The 22,786-nt window shown below is 35.0% G+C and overlaps 3 protein-coding genes and 1 long non-coding RNA gene across 4 annotated transcripts; all 4 read right to left on the reverse strand.

Moving 5' to 3' along the window:
• Positions 1-1,601: 1,601 nt before the first annotated feature.
• Positions 1,602-2,719, reverse strand: LOC146950950 (uncharacterized). Its single transcript, XM_085748690.1, has 5 exons — positions 2,327-2,719; positions 2,085-2,206; positions 1,992-2,034; positions 1,704-1,903; positions 1,602-1,662 (listed from the first exon to the last, which is right to left on the reverse strand). Exons 1-5 carry the CDS (start codon positions 2,717-2,719, stop codon positions 1,602-1,604), a joined length of 819 nt encoding a protein of 272 aa, XP_085604816.1.
• Positions 2,720-3,669: 950 nt separating this feature from the next.
• Positions 3,670-6,628, reverse strand: LOC146950951 (uncharacterized). Its single transcript, XR_015025492.1, has 2 exons — positions 6,009-6,628; positions 3,670-4,049 (listed from the first exon to the last, which is right to left on the reverse strand). It is a non-coding gene; the product is annotated as an uncharacterized LOC146950951 (long non-coding RNA).
• Positions 6,629-8,316: 1,688 nt separating this feature from the next.
• Positions 8,317-9,618, reverse strand: LOC146950952 (uncharacterized). The gene is made up of 2 exons (XM_085748691.1): positions 8,799-9,618; positions 8,317-8,321 (listed from the first exon to the last, which is right to left on the reverse strand). The coding sequence occupies exons 1-2, from the start codon at positions 9,616-9,618 to the stop codon at positions 8,317-8,319; spliced, it is 825 nt and encodes a 274-aa protein (XP_085604817.1).
• Positions 9,619-15,048: 5,430 nt separating this feature from the next.
• On the reverse strand, positions 15,049-15,787 carry LOC146950953 (flowering-promoting factor 1-like). The gene has a single exon (XM_085741581.1). It carries the CDS (start codon positions 15,770-15,772, stop codon positions 15,395-15,397), a length of 378 nt encoding a protein of 125 aa, XP_085597707.1. The 5' UTR covers positions 15,773-15,787; the 3' UTR covers positions 15,049-15,394.
• Positions 15,788-22,786: the final 6,999 nt, after the last annotated feature.

Below are 22,786 nucleotides of genomic sequence, written 5' to 3' on the forward strand. Positions count from 1 at the left end.
GATAGTGATTTTCTACCATTGTCAATAAGATTGAAGACCTTTCGGTCTCCATTGAACGATTTGTTTTTTAAACCTTTTATTATGTTAAGTATTAGCGTGGTAGCAAAACTAATTAGATTATGAGTGAACGATGGACCTCTATGTATTAGTTGAACTATGTAATCTATGAGTCCTAGTTAATCCAATTTGATGCTTATGTTTATTCTTTATATTTTGTGTTTAATGTGTTGCATTATACGATCAAATCTTTTTTTTAATGAAAAAGATTGTAAAAAAATTGTTGTTAAATGTATATGTGCTCAAGAAGAACAAGGATGAGCAAGACATAAACAAGCAAATGACGTTCTATATAGACAAAACACTTAAAAGTAAGCTCCTGTTAGAACAATCACTATGTTCTTTGTGCAACAAAAGTGCTTATGAAGAATAAGCTGTTTTAAGCAAGATGAGAAATAACAGAATTATTTGTAAAACTGAAAGAGAGAAAACTAATGGAAATTTTTATTGATTCACACACATTCTCTGATATTTACAACATATGAGTGAGTATATATACAAATAGACGTTGTAACAAACTCCTCTAACAAACTAACTCCCTTGGTTAACAAGCTAACCAAGGTTTGTTACTAGACCCAGCTTCTGAGGACATCAGAAGCTACACATCAGAAGCTACACTTCAGAAGCTAGCTGATGTTCAGAGGCTGCACTTCAGAAGCTGCTGTTCAGAAGCTGCACTTCAGAAGCTACTGTTCGGAAGCTGCACTTCAGAAACTAAACAACAGTTATTGATTAATATCCTAATACTCCCCCTTAATCATAACTGCTGAATATTAAAAACACCTAATTTCTTCCTCAAGAATTCAAATCTGTCAAGCTTCACTGCTTTTGTAAAACCATCAGCAATTTCCAGTTCTGTGGGGTAGTAGTGCAGCTCAATCATTCCATTAGTCACTTGCTCCCTAATGAAATGGAATTTGGTCTCAATGTGTTTACTCCTGCCATGTGAGATTGGATTCTTAGCAAGACTTATAGCTGATTTGTTATCAATCTTCAGTGTTAAAGGCTTCATCACTTCACACTTAAGTTCCTTCATCACTGAATTCAGCCAAAGTGCTTGACAGGTAGCAAAAGTTCCAGCTATGTACTCTGCTTCACATGATGAAAGTGCAGTGACTGGTTGCTTCCTGGAGCACCATGAAATTGCAGCATCATTGAATTTGAACACATAGCCTGAAGTGCTCCTCCTATCAGTCAGATCCCTACACCAATCACTATCAGAGTATCCTATGAGCTCATTCACTTTGCTTTGAGCTCCATAAGGAAATAACAGACCAAAATCTATGGTGCCCTTTATGTATCTGATAATCCTCTTTGCAGCTATCAGATGAGATTTCCTTGGATCATGCATGAACCTGCTGATCACACCCACTGAGTAGCATATGTCTGGCCTGCTGTTACACAGATACCTCAGAGATCCCACAATTTGCCTGAACATTGTGAAATTTACTTTCTCTTCTTCAATGCATTCATCAAGCTTTGAGTTTGTTTCTGATGGATTTGAAACTGCATTGCAATCTTTCATTTCAAATTTATCAAACAATTCACCAATGTATTTCTGCTGATACGTCACCATCCCAGCTTTCAATTTCACAAATTCCATTCCTAAAAAGAATGAAAGTTCACCCAGATCAGTCATTTCAAACTCCTGCTTCAGTTTCTTCTTAGTTTTCTCAATTTCTGTTGTTGAGCTACCAGTGATAAGTGAATCATCAACATACAGACAAATTATAACAGTTCCTCCATCAAAAAGTTTATGAACATAAACACCAAACTCAACTACACACTTTTCAAAGCCTATCTGGGTTAAAACTTGGTCAATCTTCTTGTTCCATGCTCTAGAAGCCTGTTTTAATCCATATAGTGCTTTGTGCAGTTTATACACCATATTTTCTTTCCCAACAATTTCAAAACCTGGTGGTTGTGATACATACACTATCTCTTCCAGTGGCCCATTTGAAAATGCTAACTTTATATCTAAATGGTAGAGTAACCACTCATTCTTACAAGCAATAGCAGTGACTTACCTCACAGTTTCAATTCTAGCAACTGGAGCAAACACTTCATTATAGTCTATGCCTTGCTTCTGAAGAAAACCTCTAGCCACTAATCTTGCTTTGTGCTTAGAGACTTGTCCATCAGGGTTCAACTTCACTTTGAATACCCATTTGACATCAATTTTCTTTTTCTTGTCTGGCAAGTCAACTAGCTCTCAGGTTTGATTCTTCTCAATTGACTGCAGTTTTTCAACCATAGCTCTTTTCCATACATCAGTCTTCAAAGCTTCTTTGTAATTAACTGGTTCAGCATCTGCTAATAATGCAAAGTGAATGAAATCACCTTCATCATTCACTGCATTATCAGAGGTTACTTCACAATCAGTCAATCTGGAAGGTGGATTTCTGTTCCTTTGAGGTCTTGCTGGTACTATGATTTCCTCTTGATCATCTGCAGTCACTTCATGATCATCTTCACCTTCTGATTCATCACTTGAATAAGGGTATATGTAGCTTTGCTGGATTTCACTATTGTACTCAGGTTCATTTTCCCATTTCCACTTCTCAGCTTCATTCACTATCACATCTCTGCTGAAATGAACCTTCTGATTCACAGGATTGTACAGTTTGTATGCACCAGTAGGATGATACCCTATGAGTATCATAATTTCACTTTTATCTTCTAGCTTGCTTCTTCTAGCATCTGGTACATGCTTATAACACAAGGAACCAAACACTTTAAAGTGTTTAACACTGGGCTTCCTACCACACCAAGCTTCTTTTGGCACCTTCAGATTTAGCTTCTTAGCGGGAACTTGTTTAGAATGTAAGCAGCAGTAGTTATTGCTTCACCCTAAAACTTGTGTGGTAAATTCTTCTGCTTAAGCATGCTTCTGGTCATGTTTAGCAGAGTCCTGTTTCTTCTTTCTGCAAGTCCATTATGCTGAGAAGTATATGGAGCAGTTACTTCATGAACAATTCCTTGACTTGTGCAGAAAGCTTCAAAATCCTTTGAGGTATACTCACCTCCACCATATGTTCTCAAAATCTTAATAGATTTATCACTTTCCTTTTCTACTAAGACTTTGAATTTTTTGAATGTTTCCAAAGCTTCACTCTTAAGCTTAATAGTAAACAGCCAAATCATTCTTGTGAATTCATCAATAAAGGTAATGAAGTACTTACTACCACCAAGAGAAGGTACCTCAAATGGGCCACAAATATCTGAATGAACAACTTGCAGTGCTTCACTTGCTCTTTTAGGTGCATCAGATACAAATGGCAATCTACTTTGCTTGCTCTTCACACATATTTCACATATGGATTTCTTGGCATTCAACTTTGGCAAGCCATTCACTAAATCTTTAGAACTCAATTCACTAAGACTTCTAAAGTTTAGGTGCCCATACCTCAAATGCCACAATGCTTCAGCATGTTCAATGACAGTTGCAGACATACACATCATTCTGTTGCTTGATATGTTGCATCTATAGGTTCTGTTCTTTGACAAAGTAGATTTTAATACCAGATTCTTCTTTGGATCAAACAGTTTCAATGATTCACCCTCCATTGAAACTGAGAATCATTTCTCCACCAGTTGATCTATGCTCATCAGTGTAACACCCCGTTCTCAAACAACGTAATATTAATAAATAAAATCAGAGTAATCACACAACGGAGTGTCACACTACTTTTCAAAATTTCATAAATAGGAAATATCTATTTATTTAAAATCAACGTTTAGAATATCTTAATAAACTGCAGCGGAATAATTCTTTAAAAATATAGTTTCAACCAAATTCAACCTCAATGAAAATCTTGGCACAAAGGCCTCAACGTAATAGACATTATCCTCAACAATAATAAATCCAACAACGAGGTCTTTTCAAAATATGATACATAAAAGAAATGAAGAAGACATTTGCGACGATCCCCATCCTAATATGTATCAGAGCCCTAGACACTTGAGCCAATTAACCTACAAGCCATCATTACCTGCACATTACCCACGGTCGAGGCAACATATACGCAGAAGGGGTGAGAAACTTATCCAATAATAATAATATATAATTCATCAAATTAATGAAAATAACAACAGTTCAACAACAAGCATTATCAAGTTCATATATACATATAACTCAGCATCATATTCATTTTCAACTGCATTAAACAACATCTACCACAACACCAACGTCATTATCAACAAAGAACACCAACTCGACTATGCAACATCATCAACTTAACATTCATTTAATAAGGATAAAGCATCCTACCACATCTTAGTCATCAACAACATATAGATTCATCATTATATAACATCAATTAATATCATCCATTAACGTCAGAACAACAACAACGTTATCAAGAACAGCAACAACATCTTCAAGAACAACAACAACAACATCATCAAGAACAACAACAACAACAAATTCGTTATCAATAACGACACCGACAACTCGACAATGCAACGACGGCAACGACAACAACGACAACTCGACAATGCAATGACAACACGACAACTAAAGCATCATGCATGTGGTACCAATCTACGCGCGTTGAATGCTACTAAGCATTCCAGGGCATAAGCCCCCAACAATTTGGATGGTTAAAGCATCCCAGGGCATAAGCCCCCAACGGGTTGAATGATGAACATTCCAGGGCATAAGCCCCCAACAGATGTGAGTATGCAAATAGACTCAACTTGTGTATATCAACATACAACTTCAACATCAGATGATACAACGACATCAACAACGGAAATCAACAACATAGCGTGTATATAAATTCAATTACATTCCTCTCAAAGTTCAAAACATCCTTCAATAGCAATTAAGTTTTGATCAATAGAACATAAGCCAAATACCCATAAAACACCTCAATTAAATCCCTAACACTTAAGTTTGAAGTTGGGAAACCAACCATAAGTTTTTGGACTAACTTGGGATTAGTTATGCTAAGTTTTCTTAAGGTTTTCTGAAGACCCACCTGGACTATTTTTATCATAACTCAAAAACTATGAATCATTTTCATGTCAAACTAAAACCATTAGAAAGCTAACTCGAATATCTACAACTTTTATGTTTACACCGAAAGCTAATTCAACACGGAAGGGGGTGAAAAAGACACAAGAACGCAACAATCGAAGTTCTGACAGCACGCAACGAAAACACAGCAAGCAGTCACCCATGAGGGGCTGCCTTGCTGCGCCCAGGCGTGGAAAACTGCGCCCAGGCGTGGAAAGGCAGCAGCCAGGGACCTGCGATGCAGCTCTGTGCAGTCCCATTTTTCCCGGTTTCATTGTTTCGTCCGTAAAAACCTAACTGTTACCCCGAATCCGATTCCGTTTTCACCTACGCGTTCTATTCGACAAATCCTATTATATTTTACTGAAAAATCATATTTTCAAATCTCAAACACAGCTTATCCCAGAATCACTTATTTCTCAAAAACACTTAAAATCACTTTTTCTCATAATCTCAATTTTCATCAACCCAACCCTAAATTTGATAAGGAACATTGCCTATGATAAATCTAAGACCTGAACATCAATTTAACATAACTTCAATGAATTTTCTATTCTATTAACAACCAAACACATCTTCAAAACCTAATTTCTCAAACAACCAAAACTATGAACATCAAAATAAGATTTACCCTAATCCCCAAAACTCACAACCTGCAACCTTTGCCAAACCCAATTTCAGAAAACATACTTAAGATTAGAGAATATGAATCCCAATTTCTGATCACCCAAACCCCAAATGATTTGCAACAATGTTTGTAGGTTCTATGGGAAACATAGCAGTCAAAACAACATAGAAAACATGCATTCTCAACATAATTCATTTCATTATAGCAACCTAGCATAACTTGCTAACCCTAAAATCAAGAACACAACAATTCATCAAATTTTAGAATTATACATATTATTAGTGAAAGGAATCCCACCCTTACCTTATCTCAGCAAATTCTACAGCAAAAATGGTTGGATTCTCTCTTCCTAGCTCTTCTCCTAGCTTCCTCTTCCTTCTCTCAAAACCAGTTTCTAAAGTTTTTACGTGAAAATGTTTCTGCCTCCTTTTCTTTCTTTTTTTTCTCCCAAAAACTATAACCTCCCCTCTTTTCATTTAACTCCCACTAAACTCACATAATTACTATTTAATTCCCTTTAATTAAAATAAATAATAATTCTATATTATTTCTATTTCTCATATTATTTCCTCAAATAATAAAACATTATTCATTCAAATAAAACACAACTCCATAAATCATATAATAAAATAGAATTACACCATATATCACATAAAATCACACAAAACATATATTTCACATGAAATCACACACACACACACACACACACACACACACACACACACACACACACACACACACACACACACACACACATATATATATATATATATATATCAAATAAAGTCATATAAAAATATTCACACATCTACTAAAAATAATTAAATAAAAATGGGGCGTTACAACTCTCCCCAACTTATAGAATTTCGTCCTCGAAATACTACCTCAAGCAAACAACTCAGGATATGACTCCGGCATCTTACTCTCCAACTCCCAAGTAAGACTTTCACCAGTTGCTCCTCCCCAAACAACTCTCACTAGAGGTATCTCCTTGCCTCTCAACGTTTTCACCTTGCGATCATCAATCCTCAAAGGTAAAGTTTCTACCGTAAGGTTGTCTCTAACTTGCACATCATCTCTAGGAATGACATGTGAAGAATCCGCTACATACTTCCGAAGTTGCGACACATGAAACACATCATGCAAGTTCGAAAGATGTGGTGGCAACCCGACTCTATAAGCCACCGTGCCAATTCTCTCAGATATTTGATAAGGACCAATAAAGCTTCGACCATATAAAGCTTCGAAAGGTGTCATACCAATACTTGAATGGTAGCTATTGTTGTACGTGAACTCTATCAATGGTAGGTGACTGTCCCAAGCTCCACCTTGCTCAAGTACACACACCCTCAACAAGTCTTCTAATGATTGAATCGTTCTTTCTGACTGACCATCCGTTTGCGGATGATACGCTGAACTCAACTTCAATTAAGAGCCCAAAGCTTCTTGCAAGCTCTTCCAAAATCTCGAAGTGAACCTCGGATCTCTATCCGACACAATACTCGACGGGACACCATGCAACTTCACAATATTATGAATATAAATCTCCGCCAACTGAGCTACTAAATAGGTGATATTAATCGGAATAAAGTGTGCCGACTTCGTCAATCTATCAACAACAACCCAAATGGCATCATGCCCTCTTTGAGTGTTTGGTAAACTCGTCATAAAGTCCATGGAGATGCTATCCCATTTCCATTCCGGCACATCTAATGGTGTCAACAAACCAGCAGGCTTCTGGTGTTCAACTTTCGATTTCTGACAAGTTAAACAAGCATAAACAAATTGTGCGACATCACGCTTCAATCCAGACCACCAAAACAGTTTCTTCAAGTCATGATACATCTTTGTAGCTCCCGGATGGATACTCAAGCTACTTCTGTGACTTTCTTCTAAAATCAACTTTTTCAATTCATTATTATCAGGGATACAAATCCTGCCTCGGAATCTCAACACTCCTTGATCATCAACCTGGGAATCACCATCTGCAGTCTGATTACTAGCAACCATCAAGTCTACAAATTTCACATCAACTTCCTGTGCTTCCTTGATACTCTTCAAGAAATCATTATTAATCTTCAACATACCCAACTGCACACTCTGAGGTGCCAATTCACAAACAAGACTCAAGTCTCTAAACTGCTCTAGCAATTCAAATTCTTTCACCATCATAGCCAACATGTGCAATGTTTTCCTACTCAAGGCATCTGCAACCACATTGGCTTTACCCGGATGATAATTCAAACCAAAATCATAATCCTTCAACAACTCTAGCCACCTTCTCTGCCTCATATTCAACTCCTTTTGATCAAATAAATATTTCAGACTTTTATGATCACTAAACACTTCAAATCTGGAACCGTACAAATAGTATCTCCAAACTTTCAACACAAAAACCACAGCAGCCAACTCTAAATCATGCGTAGGGTAATTCTTCTCATGAATCCTCAATTGTCTAGAAGCATAAGCTACTACCTTACCATCTTGCATAAGCACACCACCTAAGCCCAACTTGGACGCATCACAATATACAACAAAAGGTTTATCTGGCTCTGGTAAAATCAAAATTGGAGCTGTCGTCAACCGTTGCTTTTGTTCATTGAAACTACTCTCACACTGAGCATCCCACACAAACGCTTTACCTTTACAGGTCAACTGAGTCAATGGAAGTGTCAGCTTCGAAAATCCTTCAATGAATCTACGGTAATAACCAGCCAAGCCAAGGAAACTTCGAATCTCTGTAACTGACTTAGGAGTCTCCCATTGCGATACCGCATCAACCTTCGACAGATCTACAGCAATTCTACTACCAGAAATAATATGGCCAAGAAAACTTACTTCACTTGACCAAAATTCTATATTATTTCTATTTCTCATATTATTTCCTCAAATAATAAAACATTATTCATTCAAATAAAACACAACTCCATAAATCATATAATAAAATAGAATTACACCATATATCACATAAAATCACACACACACACACACACACACATATATATATATATATATATATATATATATCAAATAAAGTCATATAAAAATATTCACACATCTACTAAAAATAATTAAATAAAAATGGGGCGTTACAATCAGTACACTTCATATCTGGGACATAGAACACATCTTCAATTATGACTTTACTACCAAAATTGCTCCTCATCACTATGTTACCACTACCTTCTGATGCAAGCTTCCTGTTGTCAGCCAGTTTGATACTAGTTTTCTTGCTAGCATCAAAGTTGGTTGACCATTCTCTATGAGCTGTCATATGATTAGAGCACCCAGAGTCAAGGTACCACTCTTCACCTTTCATCCTATCTTCACATGTGGCAGCAATTAACAACACTTCATCAGGGTCACCTCCATAAGCAATATTGGCTTTTTCAGTATTCTGATCTTTCTTGAACCAACACTCATCAGCAAAATGTCCAAACTTGTCACAATTATAACACTGAACCTTACTCTTATCAAAATCCTTTTTTTTGTTCTGATTTTTCCCAAAACCTCCTCTTTTAGAAGATTCAGTTTTGTTATCAGCCTTGGATTTTGAATTGTTGGCCCAGTTTGGTTTACCCTTTCCTTTCTTGGAATTCTTGTGATTTCCCTCTTTCTTTGTTGTTTGAGCTTGAAGGGCATGCTGAACTGATCTTTCAGAACTTCTATCAATTACCAGCAATTCATGTGCTTCCAGAGAACTCTGCAATTCTTCAATCTTCAAAGTTTTCACATCCTTTGCTTCTTGGATTGCTACTACTATGAAGTCAAATTTTGGGCTTAAAGATCTCAACACCTTTTCAACTACCATCTGATCAGAGATGTTTTCACCACAGTTCTTCATCAAATTCACGATTTCAATCATCTTTGAGAAATAATCACTCACCTTCTGGTCTTCTTCCATCTGCTTCATTTCATACTTCCTTCTATATGATTACAGCTTGACCTGTTTCACCTTTTCTCCCCCATTGTGATAATTCTCAAGAATATCCCATGCTTCCTTTGATCTTGTTGCTTTGGCTATCTTCTCAAAGTGCTGATTATCAACATTCTGTTGAATGTAGAACAGAGCCTTGCAATCTTTCTTCTTGTTTTCTCTGAATGCAGCTCTCTGCACATCAGTAGCATTTGCAGGAGGTTCTTCAAACCCATTCTGAACAAGATCACTCACATCTTGCGTGCCAAACAACGATCTCATCAAAGCGCTCCATCGTTCCCAATTCTTGCCATCAAGAATCAAGATATTTGATCCAAAACCGTTTGTGTTCATCTTGCTAAATCTCAGAAAAACAGATAAATCAATACACACACCTCACTCTTTGGTTCCCGATGATGATTCCCCTCACTTTCACTCGTGTTTCCCAAGATTCAACCAGGCTCTCGATGCCAATTGTTAGAACAATCACTATGTTCTTTGCGCAGCAAAAGTGCTTATGAAGAATAAGCTGTTTTAAGCAAGATGAGAAATAACAGAATTATTTGTAAAACTGAAAGAGAGAAAACTAATGGAAATTTTTATTGATTCACACACATTCTCTGATATTTACAACATATGAGTGAGTATATATACAACTAGACGTTGTAACAAACTCCTCTAACAAACGAACTCCCTTGGTTAACAAGCTAACCAAGGTTTGTTACTAGACCCAGCTTTTGAAGACATCAGAAGCTACACTTCAGAAGCTAGCTGATGTTCAGAGGCTGCACTTCAGAAGCTGCTGTTCAGAAGCTGCACTTCAGAAGTTGCACTTCAGAAACTGAACAACAGTTATTGATTAATATCCTAATAGCTCCTACATATCGTACATCAAAGCACCAATAAAGACATCACACAATGTCGAACCTCACACAACTGAATTGATTTTATTAGTTAATTCATTGTTAACACTATATTTTTTTTTAAATAGTCTAATGATTTGGGCTCATACATTTTAAATGTGGAGAAGTAGAATATCCGAGTTTCATTCTTAGTTCTTATATAAAATTATCTTTATAACTATCAATTGAGTTGTGCTTCCGAAATGGATAACACTAAATTTTCTCATTTTAATTGTTTTAGACATATTGAATTAATTAATTGTGACCGAGAGTTTAATGTATGATAAAAACTTTTAATAATGCTACTAGTTTTTGCGTAAAAACACTACTAGGTTGTTGTATGTATTAGATACCTAAGTCTGTTTTGTTAAACTTTCAAAATATAGAAACTCAGTTGTTATTGCTAAAAACTCCGTTCTCAAACAATATCAATATGGAGATTCAAGAGAATTTAGATAAGATGACAAAGTGTTTCAAGTTCAACAAAATTTGAGAGATTAATTTATGTAATTCTTCCGGTCACATTTATAAAAAAAAAAACAACTTTTTAAATACATTTCAATAATTAATGTATCTAACTCATAAATGTGATCGGATACATTAATTATTCAATGTACTTAAAAAGTCATTTTTGTTGTTTATAAATATGACCGGAAGACAGGGCCGGCCCATAGCCCGTCGAGGCTGGGCTATGACACCGGGCCTCAATTTTTTTGGGGCCCAAAATATTATTTTTTTGTTTCCAAGGCACGAAAATATTGGTTATATACTAATTAATGTGTGATATTACCAACCGGATTGCAGTGCATTAGTGGCATGGCTGCTTTTTGATTCATGATTCAGTGGGGGTGGTCATGGGTTCAAGTCTTGCTTGAGTATTTTTTGTAATAATTTTCTTTAATGTTTTTTTTTTTGGCCTAAAATTTAATTTTTTATACATCCTTTAAAAACTAAAACCGGGCCTACGGATTTGTTAAGACGGCCCTGCCGGAAGAAATAGTTGTGTGAAAGATATCTTTATTTTTAGAAGAATGCTAACGAGTACTCCATAGATAATGGTTAAAGATCCAAAAACAAGTAAAATTTTATATTTTCAAAACAAAATATTTATTTGTAAATTCCTTAACCATTATTACCCGGTCAAGAAACAACTTAGAAAATGAGACTTTGAGTATCAATGGAATTATTGGTACGAGTTCGCAGGCTTGAGGTGTCAAATCAAAAGGTGTGATTCACTTCACTGAGTCTCTCTGTTTTCGTTCTCGTCGTTGCAAATCTCTCATTCCCCAAAAGACCCATCATAGTGGGCCATTCAAAAAGTGATATAACTTTGTTATTAGTATGTCTGTTTTAAAAGTGGGGACCACGGCTGAATAAGAGTCAACAAAGTATAAATTTTGACTATACGTCATACACCCTCCGGTCACTAATATAAGCAAAAGTTTGATATTTGGATTCATTCATTAAATGATGTATGTAGTCTTTATTATAGACTACATACATCATTTAATGAATGAATCTAAAAATCAAACTTTTGCTTATATTAGTGACTGGAGTATAAATTTTGTTATGAAAATACTCCATCCGTTTCAAAATAAATACCGTTTTAGCCAATTGTACACATATTAAAAAATGGAATAAAGTAGACAAATGTCATAGCAATTTCACCAAATTATCCTAATCAACTATTGATTTGTTTTTCATTAAAGAAAAAATAATATTTTGGAAATAGTGTAACATAGTATTAATTGAATGGTATAATTGAAAAGAAAAAGTTATTATTGCATTGAAAACTGAAAGTGACATTCATTTTGAAATAATTTTTTTGGCTAAAACGACACTCATTTTGAAACAGGGGGAGTATATGATAAAAATATACTAGTATGAAAAATGTTAACAAGTGCCCTAAAAACATTGTTTAAGCATCTTAAAGTAGCAACTTTTGCATTGAAAATTGTGCGGTTATAACTTCAACAAGTGTTTGATTTATATTTTCAAAACATAATTTCTTTTTATGGATTCCTTCCTTAGGGCACTTGTTAACAAGACTCTAAAAATATTATACCTTTTAGTATAAAAATTTATTTGTTTGAGTTACTTAACCGCAATCAAATATATTAGTTATTCAATTAATTTAATTTTTTTTTATAAATATGATCGGAGGAAGTATAAATTATTTTTTTCTTCTAAACAAGGTCAAATACCTCCCGTAATTTATACTTCCTCCGATCATATTTATAAAAAAAAAAAAGAGAAGTTACAAAAAAAAGAGAATGCCAGAGAAGAGAGAAGAGAGAAGTTGGTTAGAGAAGTTGGCATTCTCTCTTCACATATGATCGGAGAGAATGCCAATTTCTCTCTTCTCTTCTCTTTAAAAAAACTCAAATATTTCAATTTTTAATTAATTGAATAAACACATTTTATAAATAGTTACAATTTATGATTTTTAAAGAGTGATTTATGGCATTAGCATCCTCCTTTAAACTTTTTTGTTACAAATTGGTCATGGTCTTTTAAGAGTGTATACGGCATTCGTTAGTATTTTCTTTTAAGTTATTTTTATTACAAATCAGTCATTTAAGTCATAGAATATTTACATATTTATACATTTTTCAATCATCTATGATAAATTGTGTTTATGAACCATTTAACATTGACGTGGTAGGTCAAAAAATGTCTATGACATCAAATATGATTATTTACACATTTTATTTTATTTTGTTTTTGAATTAAAGCCTATTGTTACAAATTAATATTTCATCAACAATATTATAAATAAAGTAATTGATGTGTTTTGTTTGAAATCAAGATAGAATAATACACCTATGAACCTTAGTTTTGATAGCGGTAAATTTGGACATACCAAGTTAACATTATGTGTTTTATAAACACTTTTTTAATTGAATATGATGAAACAGGATCATGTCGCACATATTTTATGATTAAAATGATCAATTTGTAACAAAATATTTAAATGAATGATTTGTTATAAATATCTAATTTAAAGGACCGCATATGATTTTTGGTCTCTAAAAAAATACAAATGACTTTCTTCATATAATAAAAAAATATATAAATTGTTTTCATGAACTTAACTCAATTGGTAGGAAAAATACATAATATATGTAGAACCAAGCTTTGAACCTTAGACACCACACTTATTTTACATACGTTCTTAAAATGAATTGAACAATAAATTCAAGTGTTATTTAGTTCTTCCCTATCTAAAAAGTCGACCCTAATTTTCTCTTTCTAGCTTTTCTCTTCCATTTTCTTAATTAAAGTGGTGTTTTGAATCAATTTTTTATCCGAAATCACCTAATAATTATGTTTAAAGAAATTCAAATATGTTAAAATCAATTATTCTTATAGAATCAATTCTTGCTCTTCCAAAACTAGAAAAAGGTCATAAAGATCAATTTAAAATTTTAAAAACTTAAGGGTTTCAAATGATATTTTTGTCAAATTAAAAAAAATTATTCGGCCTAAATAAAAAATAAATCCAATTAAAAAATGTCCATCAACCCCTCTTCCCCATAGCTAGTCCAAGAAATTTTAGCTATAGGCTATAGCTCAATGACCTTGCAGTAGAGTCTAGCTATAACTTGAGTAGCCTTTATAGACCCAAAATGATGATATTTCTGATGCAAAAATATAAGATAGTACAAAGTGCACACTACACTGCAGCTTGAGAGGTTGACAGCTACCAGCTTATTTATATAATCTACTACAGGTGTTGCATCATCTTATTCAGCTTTTTACAGAAGATGGCAAGTTTCACAGTCAAGAGGGAAAGGTAACGCTAACGCATGACTTGAGAATCCTTGTTCACATATTTCAACGATTACGATCAATTGTGAAATATTTACAGCCATGCCACTAGTTCGTTTCTAACTTTATACTATCAGTTATGAATGGTAAGTAACTAACCAGTTGCATTGGTGGTTGGTTCTTGAATCTTGACTATAGTCATATGAATAAAACTGAAGGTTTACATCAAAACATAAAAAATGAAGATACATCTATTTGTTCGCTGCATTAATAGGCACGTTATTTAGAGTTTATCACATACAAAAAAAGTGTTTAGGGAAAATTCTTTTCTTTTCTTTTTTTTGAGGGAAGAGCATATTCTAAATATTGCAATTATTTTCAATCAAGTAATTAATATTGCATGATACTCCCCCAAACAAAAGAAATATTGCATGATACATGAATAATGTTTTTCATTTAGTAAAATTATTAATAAATTTTCAAATTTTAAAAAAAAAATTATCGGTGTAGTTCATAAAACAGTTTTACAATCATATCCAGCAAGAGTAGATTACTCTTTAATTCCATATACACACATATGCTTTCAAAAACTCACTTTATATTTAAAAAATTTACTTTTTTTTTTTGGTACAAAAAATGGATAAATTTTACAGTCTTCAAAAACATGCATATAGAAATACGCTTATGAAAGGAAATGATTGAATAACAAGGATTTAATTTAAACTTGGTTAATCATAAAAACTAATCAGGGGAACAAAGCTCCAACATAACTATGAGGATAACATATTTAAACCTAAACTGAAAAAGCTAGTTACTACTACGAACAAATAAATTACTCAATGATCGTGATATCATTAAGTTTTCAATTCAATCAAAGGAGGCAGAAAAACTAGGATAAATATTGGGATGAATTAACAAGGGATCGATAATTCATGTACTACTTGTTCATCAAAATGATACAATGCATGTTATATATGCCTATGTTTACAGCTAGGGTAGGAACATAGGGCAAGAGGAATTTTTTTTCCTAGCTAACTAACAATGCACGATCAAGATGATAAAAGACAAAATGAAGCTATGTATAGGCTTAGTAGTAAGAACTAAGAAATAGGGTCACGAACTTGAAAAAAAGAACGGTTTTGAATAACAATATCGTACATATGAAAGTGCTTAAAACTAGAGAAGTTTCTTGGGAGTGAGAGAAGGTGTGGAGATGTGTCTGAACGATGAAACTGGATGTGGTCAGGAAGATGAGAATGAGAGTAACGAGTCCAACCAAGTTCAGTGAGTCGTTGCTCAAGTTGAGAGAAGGAATGAATGACTTGGTTTGTTGGAAGGTATACAAGAACTCTTGGTCTTGCACCTGGTGCTGTTGCTGTTGCTGTTCCTGGTTCTGTCTTGTGCTCGAAGGATTCTCTTGTTGGGTTGGTTATTAACCTCACCACACCTTTCTTATCAAATACCCATACACCTGACATTGCTTGCTTGCTTTGTTTCACTGTTTTCACCATCTCTTCTCTAGTGTAGCTATCACTTATATATATGTATGTGTTAAGAAAATTGAATACTCCATGAAAGAGAAGTTAGGAAGGCCGGATACGTAGTGCGATACGGGTACAATACGATACGGGTATGCGAATACGCGGAATTTTTAAAATTTAGGATACGATACGGATACGGCTAAGATACGTTAACAAAATATTTATATTAAAATTTATATGCGTGTAAAATACTTAAAAAAAAATTGATTACTCATACTATATAATCATAAAAGTTTCAATTTACAAAAAAAAATAAAAATACATATGATCAAAAAATGTAAAGTTTTTGTATAAATCATATTATATTTTCATTCATATGTTAGGATATCAACAAATGTATCAATAAAAGAACTCAAAACAAAGTTTGTTTAATGTTGATTGATTAAATCTCCCCTCTCTCTCGTTACTTTCATCCACCAAAATCATAATATTTAATTTGTTAATTGAAAAGTAATTATAGTGATTCGTATCTTAAATTTTCACAACACAATCTCATTTTTATACACTTCATTTTTTTTGGATACGTATGTGTGAAGTATCTTATAAGTATCAGTGTGTATCCGTCGAGTATCTTTTAAGTATCCGATAAAATATATATTTTAAATTAAAATAATTAATTCCGATACTTCTGGGATACGGTATCCGGAGTATCCGTGGAGTATCGGTATCCGATACGTATCCGACACGAGTACGGCACCATTTTGGAGTATACGGGCTTCATAGAAGAGAAGAGATATCATTTTCATTGCAACTATTTAAAAACTAAAAATGATTATTGTGTTTTTCTCTTTCTATTTCTCCCTAATCTCTATGTTGTTTTTTATCTATGATAAAAAAAAAGGAAAAAAATATTATTCTTAATATTGCCTTAAAATAGTTGTTAAATATCATTACTTTCAAAAACCAATTAAATCTATTTTGTATAAATAAGTCTCATCATTAAATTAAATTAAATTTAAATTTGATGAAAATTAAATAAAAATTATTGTGAAAAATAAACTTATGCGTGGTGCAAGACTAATTTACTTATTCACAATAAACAAAGGTTTAAAAACACCCCTTCAGCCCGTAAAGTTTAACTCAACTAGTAATGTCAAAAATCAAAATTGTTAGGTTAGACGTCTTCATCCAGACTCAAACACAAGACCTTGCAGTGTGTGATTTTCAGTGGTCTTTACCACTTTGTCTGTGAAAAAAAAATGTCCCTTAAAAATTAGATTCCTTTGCAATAAATTTCTTATCAAAGAATATCTGATGTTTATGTTATGGGTAATGTTAACCAGTGCCTCCGAGGCATTGGTTAAGGAAGAAAATATAGTAATATCACATTGGAACTTGTGCAGTCAACTCATTAAAAGTCTAAAAAGTATTTTTTTTTAAATTTAAAACTTTCTTTTTTTGGTTTCCTTAACTAGTGTCCCGGAAGCACCGGTTAACATGACCTTTATGTTATTTACTTCTCAGAGATGAAGAAAGAAGTAGAAGATGTCTGACTTCTAACATTAAGGGTGTGTTTGGTTTGAAAGAGAAGTTGTGAAGAGAGAAATAGGTGAGAGAGAGAGTGGGAAGAGAGAAAAAGATGAGAAATAGAGTATAGTTGATGGATTGTTTGGTAGAAGAGAAAGGTTTCAGAAATAGAATAGAGAGAACTGCATTTATTTTTGAAAGGACAAAAATACCCTTTAACTCAATAAACAAATACATAATTTAATGTTGTTTTGAAACACATTTTTTATCAATATTAATTTAATTAAACAATTAATTATTAATTTATATTTGATTAATTTATGTTATTCTTAGAATTTAATTATTTTGTCAATCAGTAAATATTTGCCTAATGTAATTGATAAGGTCATACATAAACAAACCAAAACTGATTGTGTCAAAAAATAAACATTGTGAAATGGGTACAAATTACTATTCTCGTTGCAATGCTTCATCTTTCATGTATAGGGCTATCAACAAACGGTTCCAGAATTCCAATGTATTTTTTTTTTTTGTCTTTTATGATATAATGAAAGGGTACAAATGGAAAATCATTAAAAATTGGAACTCTCTCCTATTTCTTCGCTGTTGTGGGAAGACTAAAAAAAGCGTGGGCCCTACATGTTTTATCTCTCTCTTCCCTATTTCTCACCACAACCAAACTAGAGAAATACTCATTTTCTCTTCTATCTCTCTCTCTTCAACTTCTCTCTCTCCTTTTTCTCTTCTACCAAACACAGTGTAAGTGTGGCATATTGATAAGTGCTCAAAAGTAATATATTTCATGTGTTAAAAGAGGCATTTTTAGTGACTTGTTATGCAAGTTATCTACGGAAAAGCAATCAATTGTTGTAATTATACCATTTATGCTTTATATGCCTAATTCTACCCAATTTATGCAGGAAATGACAAGCAAGGACCAAAACTCAAGTTGTGTGAACCAAGCAAATCTCGCTTACGCGAGGTCATCTCGCTTAAGCGAGATTCCTCCAGGGAGAAGCTCAACCTTCGCTTGCATCTCGCTTCCAGGGTCGCTTGTGGATTTTGGCATCTCGCTTACGCGAGATCATCTCGCTTACGCGAGATTTCTCCAGGGAACTGATGAGCATCTCGCTTTCCATCTCGCTTCCATGTCGCTCAAGCAGGATTCTAAGGCGGTTTATGTTTGAAGCAACTTCGCTTGCGCGAGGTCTAACTCGCTTACGCGAGATACAACTTCATCAAGGAGCAGGGCTACGTGGCAAGACTTCATTGGTTATTGTTAGATATTTAGGCATCTCGCTTGCGCGAGATGCAGCTCGCTTAAGCGAGATTGCACGTTTTCAGCCCATTTAAATACAAGTTTTCCCTCTCTCTAGGACTATTCACTATTCCATTAAAACATTTTACACAATTCTAGAGAGAGGTTAGAGCTATTTCATAGAGAGAAACACAAAGCAAGTGATTAAGGAGTAGATTCAACCCTAGATTCATTGAGACATCAAGGATCTTGGCATGGAATCTTCATCTTTCCTTCATTCCTTGCATTAGTTTACATGTCTATATGTAACTAACCTTCTTTGTAGTATTGAGGTAACAATCAAGCTATTATGTAATCTTTTGATCTTTTAATATATATGGTTCTAGCTATATGATTCAATATTGTTGTTATTCTTGCTTTTAATGCTTTCAAAGAGATTCAAGATGATTTGGACACAAACTCTTGAATCTAGAACTAGAATAACAATCTATCTTATGTTATATCACTCTTGACAAGTTTGTAAACCTTTGATAATTACTTTTAATCAAGATTTTAATGCTTTCGGATACTTAATCAGGCTGGACACGGTCGATTAAGTTATCCGATCGACTTTGTTATCGTTTAAGGAATTTGGACACGAATGTTTAAACGCTAACTTGGAAATAACGATGTCGCTTTGGACACGAAGGATATTGTAGAAATGATTGTGATAATATTGGTTATAAAGCTAGAGTCTGTTAATCGATCGAGAGATTGCTGCTGTTATGCTTGCTCGTTATCTTATACCGCAAGCGAAATAGTTCGATCCCCTCTCGTTTTTACTTTAGTGTCAAATATGGATATAGTGTTACAAACAAACAAATTATATCCAAACCCTTAATGTGAACGATTGTGTAAATGCTTATGATTAAACGTAACTCCCTGTGGAAACGATCCTATATATACTCACGTGTACATAGTTATATGACGTGTAGGAATAATCTTATACCAAAATGGCGCCGTTGCCGGGGAGTAACGGAAACTTTTATCATAAGTATTGAAACAATTTTGTCATGTTAAGTCAATTTTGCACAAAATTCTTTCATGCATATACTTATACACTTATGTCATTCATTATTTTTTATGCTAACCACCTGGTATAGTCTTGGTGAACTTTGTTTATGCGAGGTACCGTTGATAAGGAAGACCTACAATTTGATCCTGAAATTGAGAAAACTGCTAGGTTACTTAGAAAGCAAGCAAAGGAAGCTAGGAGATTAGCCAGGCTGGCTCAGCCGGAATCTTTACTTTTTATTCCTTCTCCGTCAGGATCGGTGCATACTATATCACTAGGTGATTCTTCATCACATTCTTCTGCACATTCATCTCCGAGGAGTGATCCAGAAGTAGTCATGGCTAATGAAGATGAGAATGCTCTACCTATGTGGGTTAGTCCGAGGAGGCTAGCTAATCTTGGCAACCGTAATGCCAAATCTTTTGAGCTGAAGTCTGGGTTGATAAACTTGATAACTCATAACCAGTTTACCGGTATGGATCATGAGGATCCATATAGACATCTTACCAACTTCTATGTTACCGCCGGTACACTTGGTATGAAGGAAGATGAGGAAGAGGGTGTGTTTGTGCAATTGTTTCCTCATTCTTTGATCGGGAAGGCTAAGGAGTGGTATCTTGATCAACCAACTTCGTTGATGGAAAATTGGGGTGAGCTAGAGAAAGCATTTCAAGAAAGGTTCTTTCCGGAGGATAGGCATCTTGAGGCTAAAACTTCAATTACAACTTTTGCTCAAGGCCAAAGTGAGACTCTTTGTGAAGCTTGGGAGCGCTATAAATCATTGCTAAGGAATTGTCCAAAGCATGGTTTTGATAGCCAAATGCAGCTATATCTTTTTCGTCAAGGGCTTCAAGACATGTCCAAGACGATGCTAGATGCAAGTGCTGGAGGTTCTATTGCTTTGAAAAACCCAGCTGAAGCTGTCAGAATCATTAACCAAATGGCGCTCAACACAAGAAAATCTTCTCACAATCGGAATCCTAATCAAAGGAAAGCCGGTATTCTTGAGCTTGAAGCAAATGATGCGGTCTTAGCTCAAAATAAGCTTCTCACTCAACAATTAGAAGCTATGCAAAAGGAGATGAAAGCTATGCCTAAACAAATTCTTGAATCTCTCAAACAAGAAGGAGGAACCGCTCAAGTCTATACTTGTGGACTTTGTACGGGGGATCATCCCACCGGCTATTGTCCCGAGCCCGGTTCTTTTGAAGGGGAAGAGGTCAACTATGTGGGAAACCAACAAAGGCCTAACCAACCACAACAAGCCGGAACCTCACAACAAAATCCGGGTACTTCCAACTTCCAAGGAAGGTATCCGGCCAACCAAAACCAACAAAGACCTTGGAGAACACCGTACAATAATAACTATCAATATCCACCATCAAACTACTACCAACAACCTTACCAACAACCATTCAATAATCAATACCAAAATCCACCACCAAATAACCCCCAACAACCAAATAATTCCCAAAGCACCGAGGAGGTCTTGAAACAATTCATGCAAGTGTCCATGGCTAACCAGAAAAACACCGACGCGTCCATCAAAGGCCTTGAAACGCAAGTTGGTCAGTTAGCTCAACAAATGGCTCAAGGTCCTCCGCAAGTGGGAGCTTTCACCGCTAACACTCAACCAAATCCTAAAGAGCACCACAAGGCATAGCAGTCAAAAGCTATAGCTACAAGGAGTGGGAGAGTAGTAGGTATAGGGGTAGGTGATGATATTGTTGTTGAGGAAAAGGATGATGAAGTTGTCAATAAGGAGGACAAAGAGGAGGATAGTGTAGAGATAGAGGAGGAAGTGTATATAAAGAATAAAGAAGCATTAGTTGAAAAAGAAAAAAATCAAAAAAGAGATCTAGAGTTACAAGAGGAGATGGAGAGGAAGAATAAAGATGTGGGGAGAGATAAAGGGAAGAAACAAGTAGTTGAGAAGCAAGAGGTGGCTCAACGCTTACCTTACCCACATGCTCCATCGAAGAAAGACAAAGAGCGGCAATACGCAAGGTTTCTTGAACTCTTCAAGAAGTTGCAAATTGATATACCATTCTCGGAAGCCTTGGAGCAAATGCCGGTCTATGCAAAGTTCATGAAAGATATCCTTTCCAAGAAAAGAAGAATCAACGATGAAGAGACGATCCAAATCGATGCCAATTGTAGTGCTATTATTCAAAGAACAATGCCAAAGAAAGAGCAAGATCCGGGAAGAGTCACTCTACCGGTAGCTATTGGCACAACACATGTAGGTAAAGCACTACTTGATCTTGGATCAAGCATCAATCTCATGCCTTTGTCCGTTGCCAAAAGAGTTGGTGACCTTTGTATAAAGCGGACTAGGATGATGTTGCAATTGGCCGACAAATCCTTTGCAAAACCACTAGGTATGGCCGAAGATGTTCTTGTAAAAGTGGACAAATTTATTTTTCCGGCTGATTTTGTGGTTATGGATGTCGAAGAAGATGAGGATGTGCCTATCTTAATGGGAAGGAATTTCATGCAAACGGCTCGGATGATGATTGATCTTGATGATAATATCATGAAGGTCAAGGTAAATGATGAAGAGGTTACCTTCAACATCCGAGAAGCTTTGAAGTACTCGAAAGACAAGGGTGCATGTTTCAAAATGGATGCAACCGAAGAAGTCATCTTGACTACTCGGAAGCAAATGCACAATAGAACACCCCTTGAGAGTGCTTTGGTGGACGCACTCAATGCTATTGATGAAGACGAAGCAAGTGCCATTGAAGAGTGTTTAAAGGAGCTAGATTCCTTGAAGGAGGTTCTTCCTAATCAAGCCATACTTGAAGATTTGAAAGAAGAATCCAAGGAAGAAGCCAAAGTTGATGACACCAAGGTAGAATTAAAAGTTTTACCATCTAATTTGAAATATGTTTTTCTTGAGAAAGATGGTACAAAACCGGTGATCATTAGTAGCTCCTTGTCCATCGATGAAGAAACAAAGTTGGTAGAGGTTCTCAAGGCCAACAAGGAAGCAATAGGGTGGAAGCTATCCGACTTGAAAGGGATAAGTCCATCTTATTGTATGCACAAGATCATGATGGAAGAAAACTTTAAACCGGTAGCACAACCTCAACGCCGCTTGAATCCAAACATGAAAGAGGTGGTGCGAAAGGAAGTAGTGAAGTTACTTGAAGCCGGCATGATCTATCCT

Source organism: Medicago sativa, chromosome 2 (genome assembly GCF_051527215.1).
Source record: "Medicago sativa cultivar Bolivia chromosome 2, Bolivia_mono, whole genome shotgun sequence".
NCBI classification, from domain to species: domain Eukaryota; kingdom Viridiplantae; phylum Streptophyta; class Magnoliopsida; order Fabales; family Fabaceae; genus Medicago; species Medicago sativa.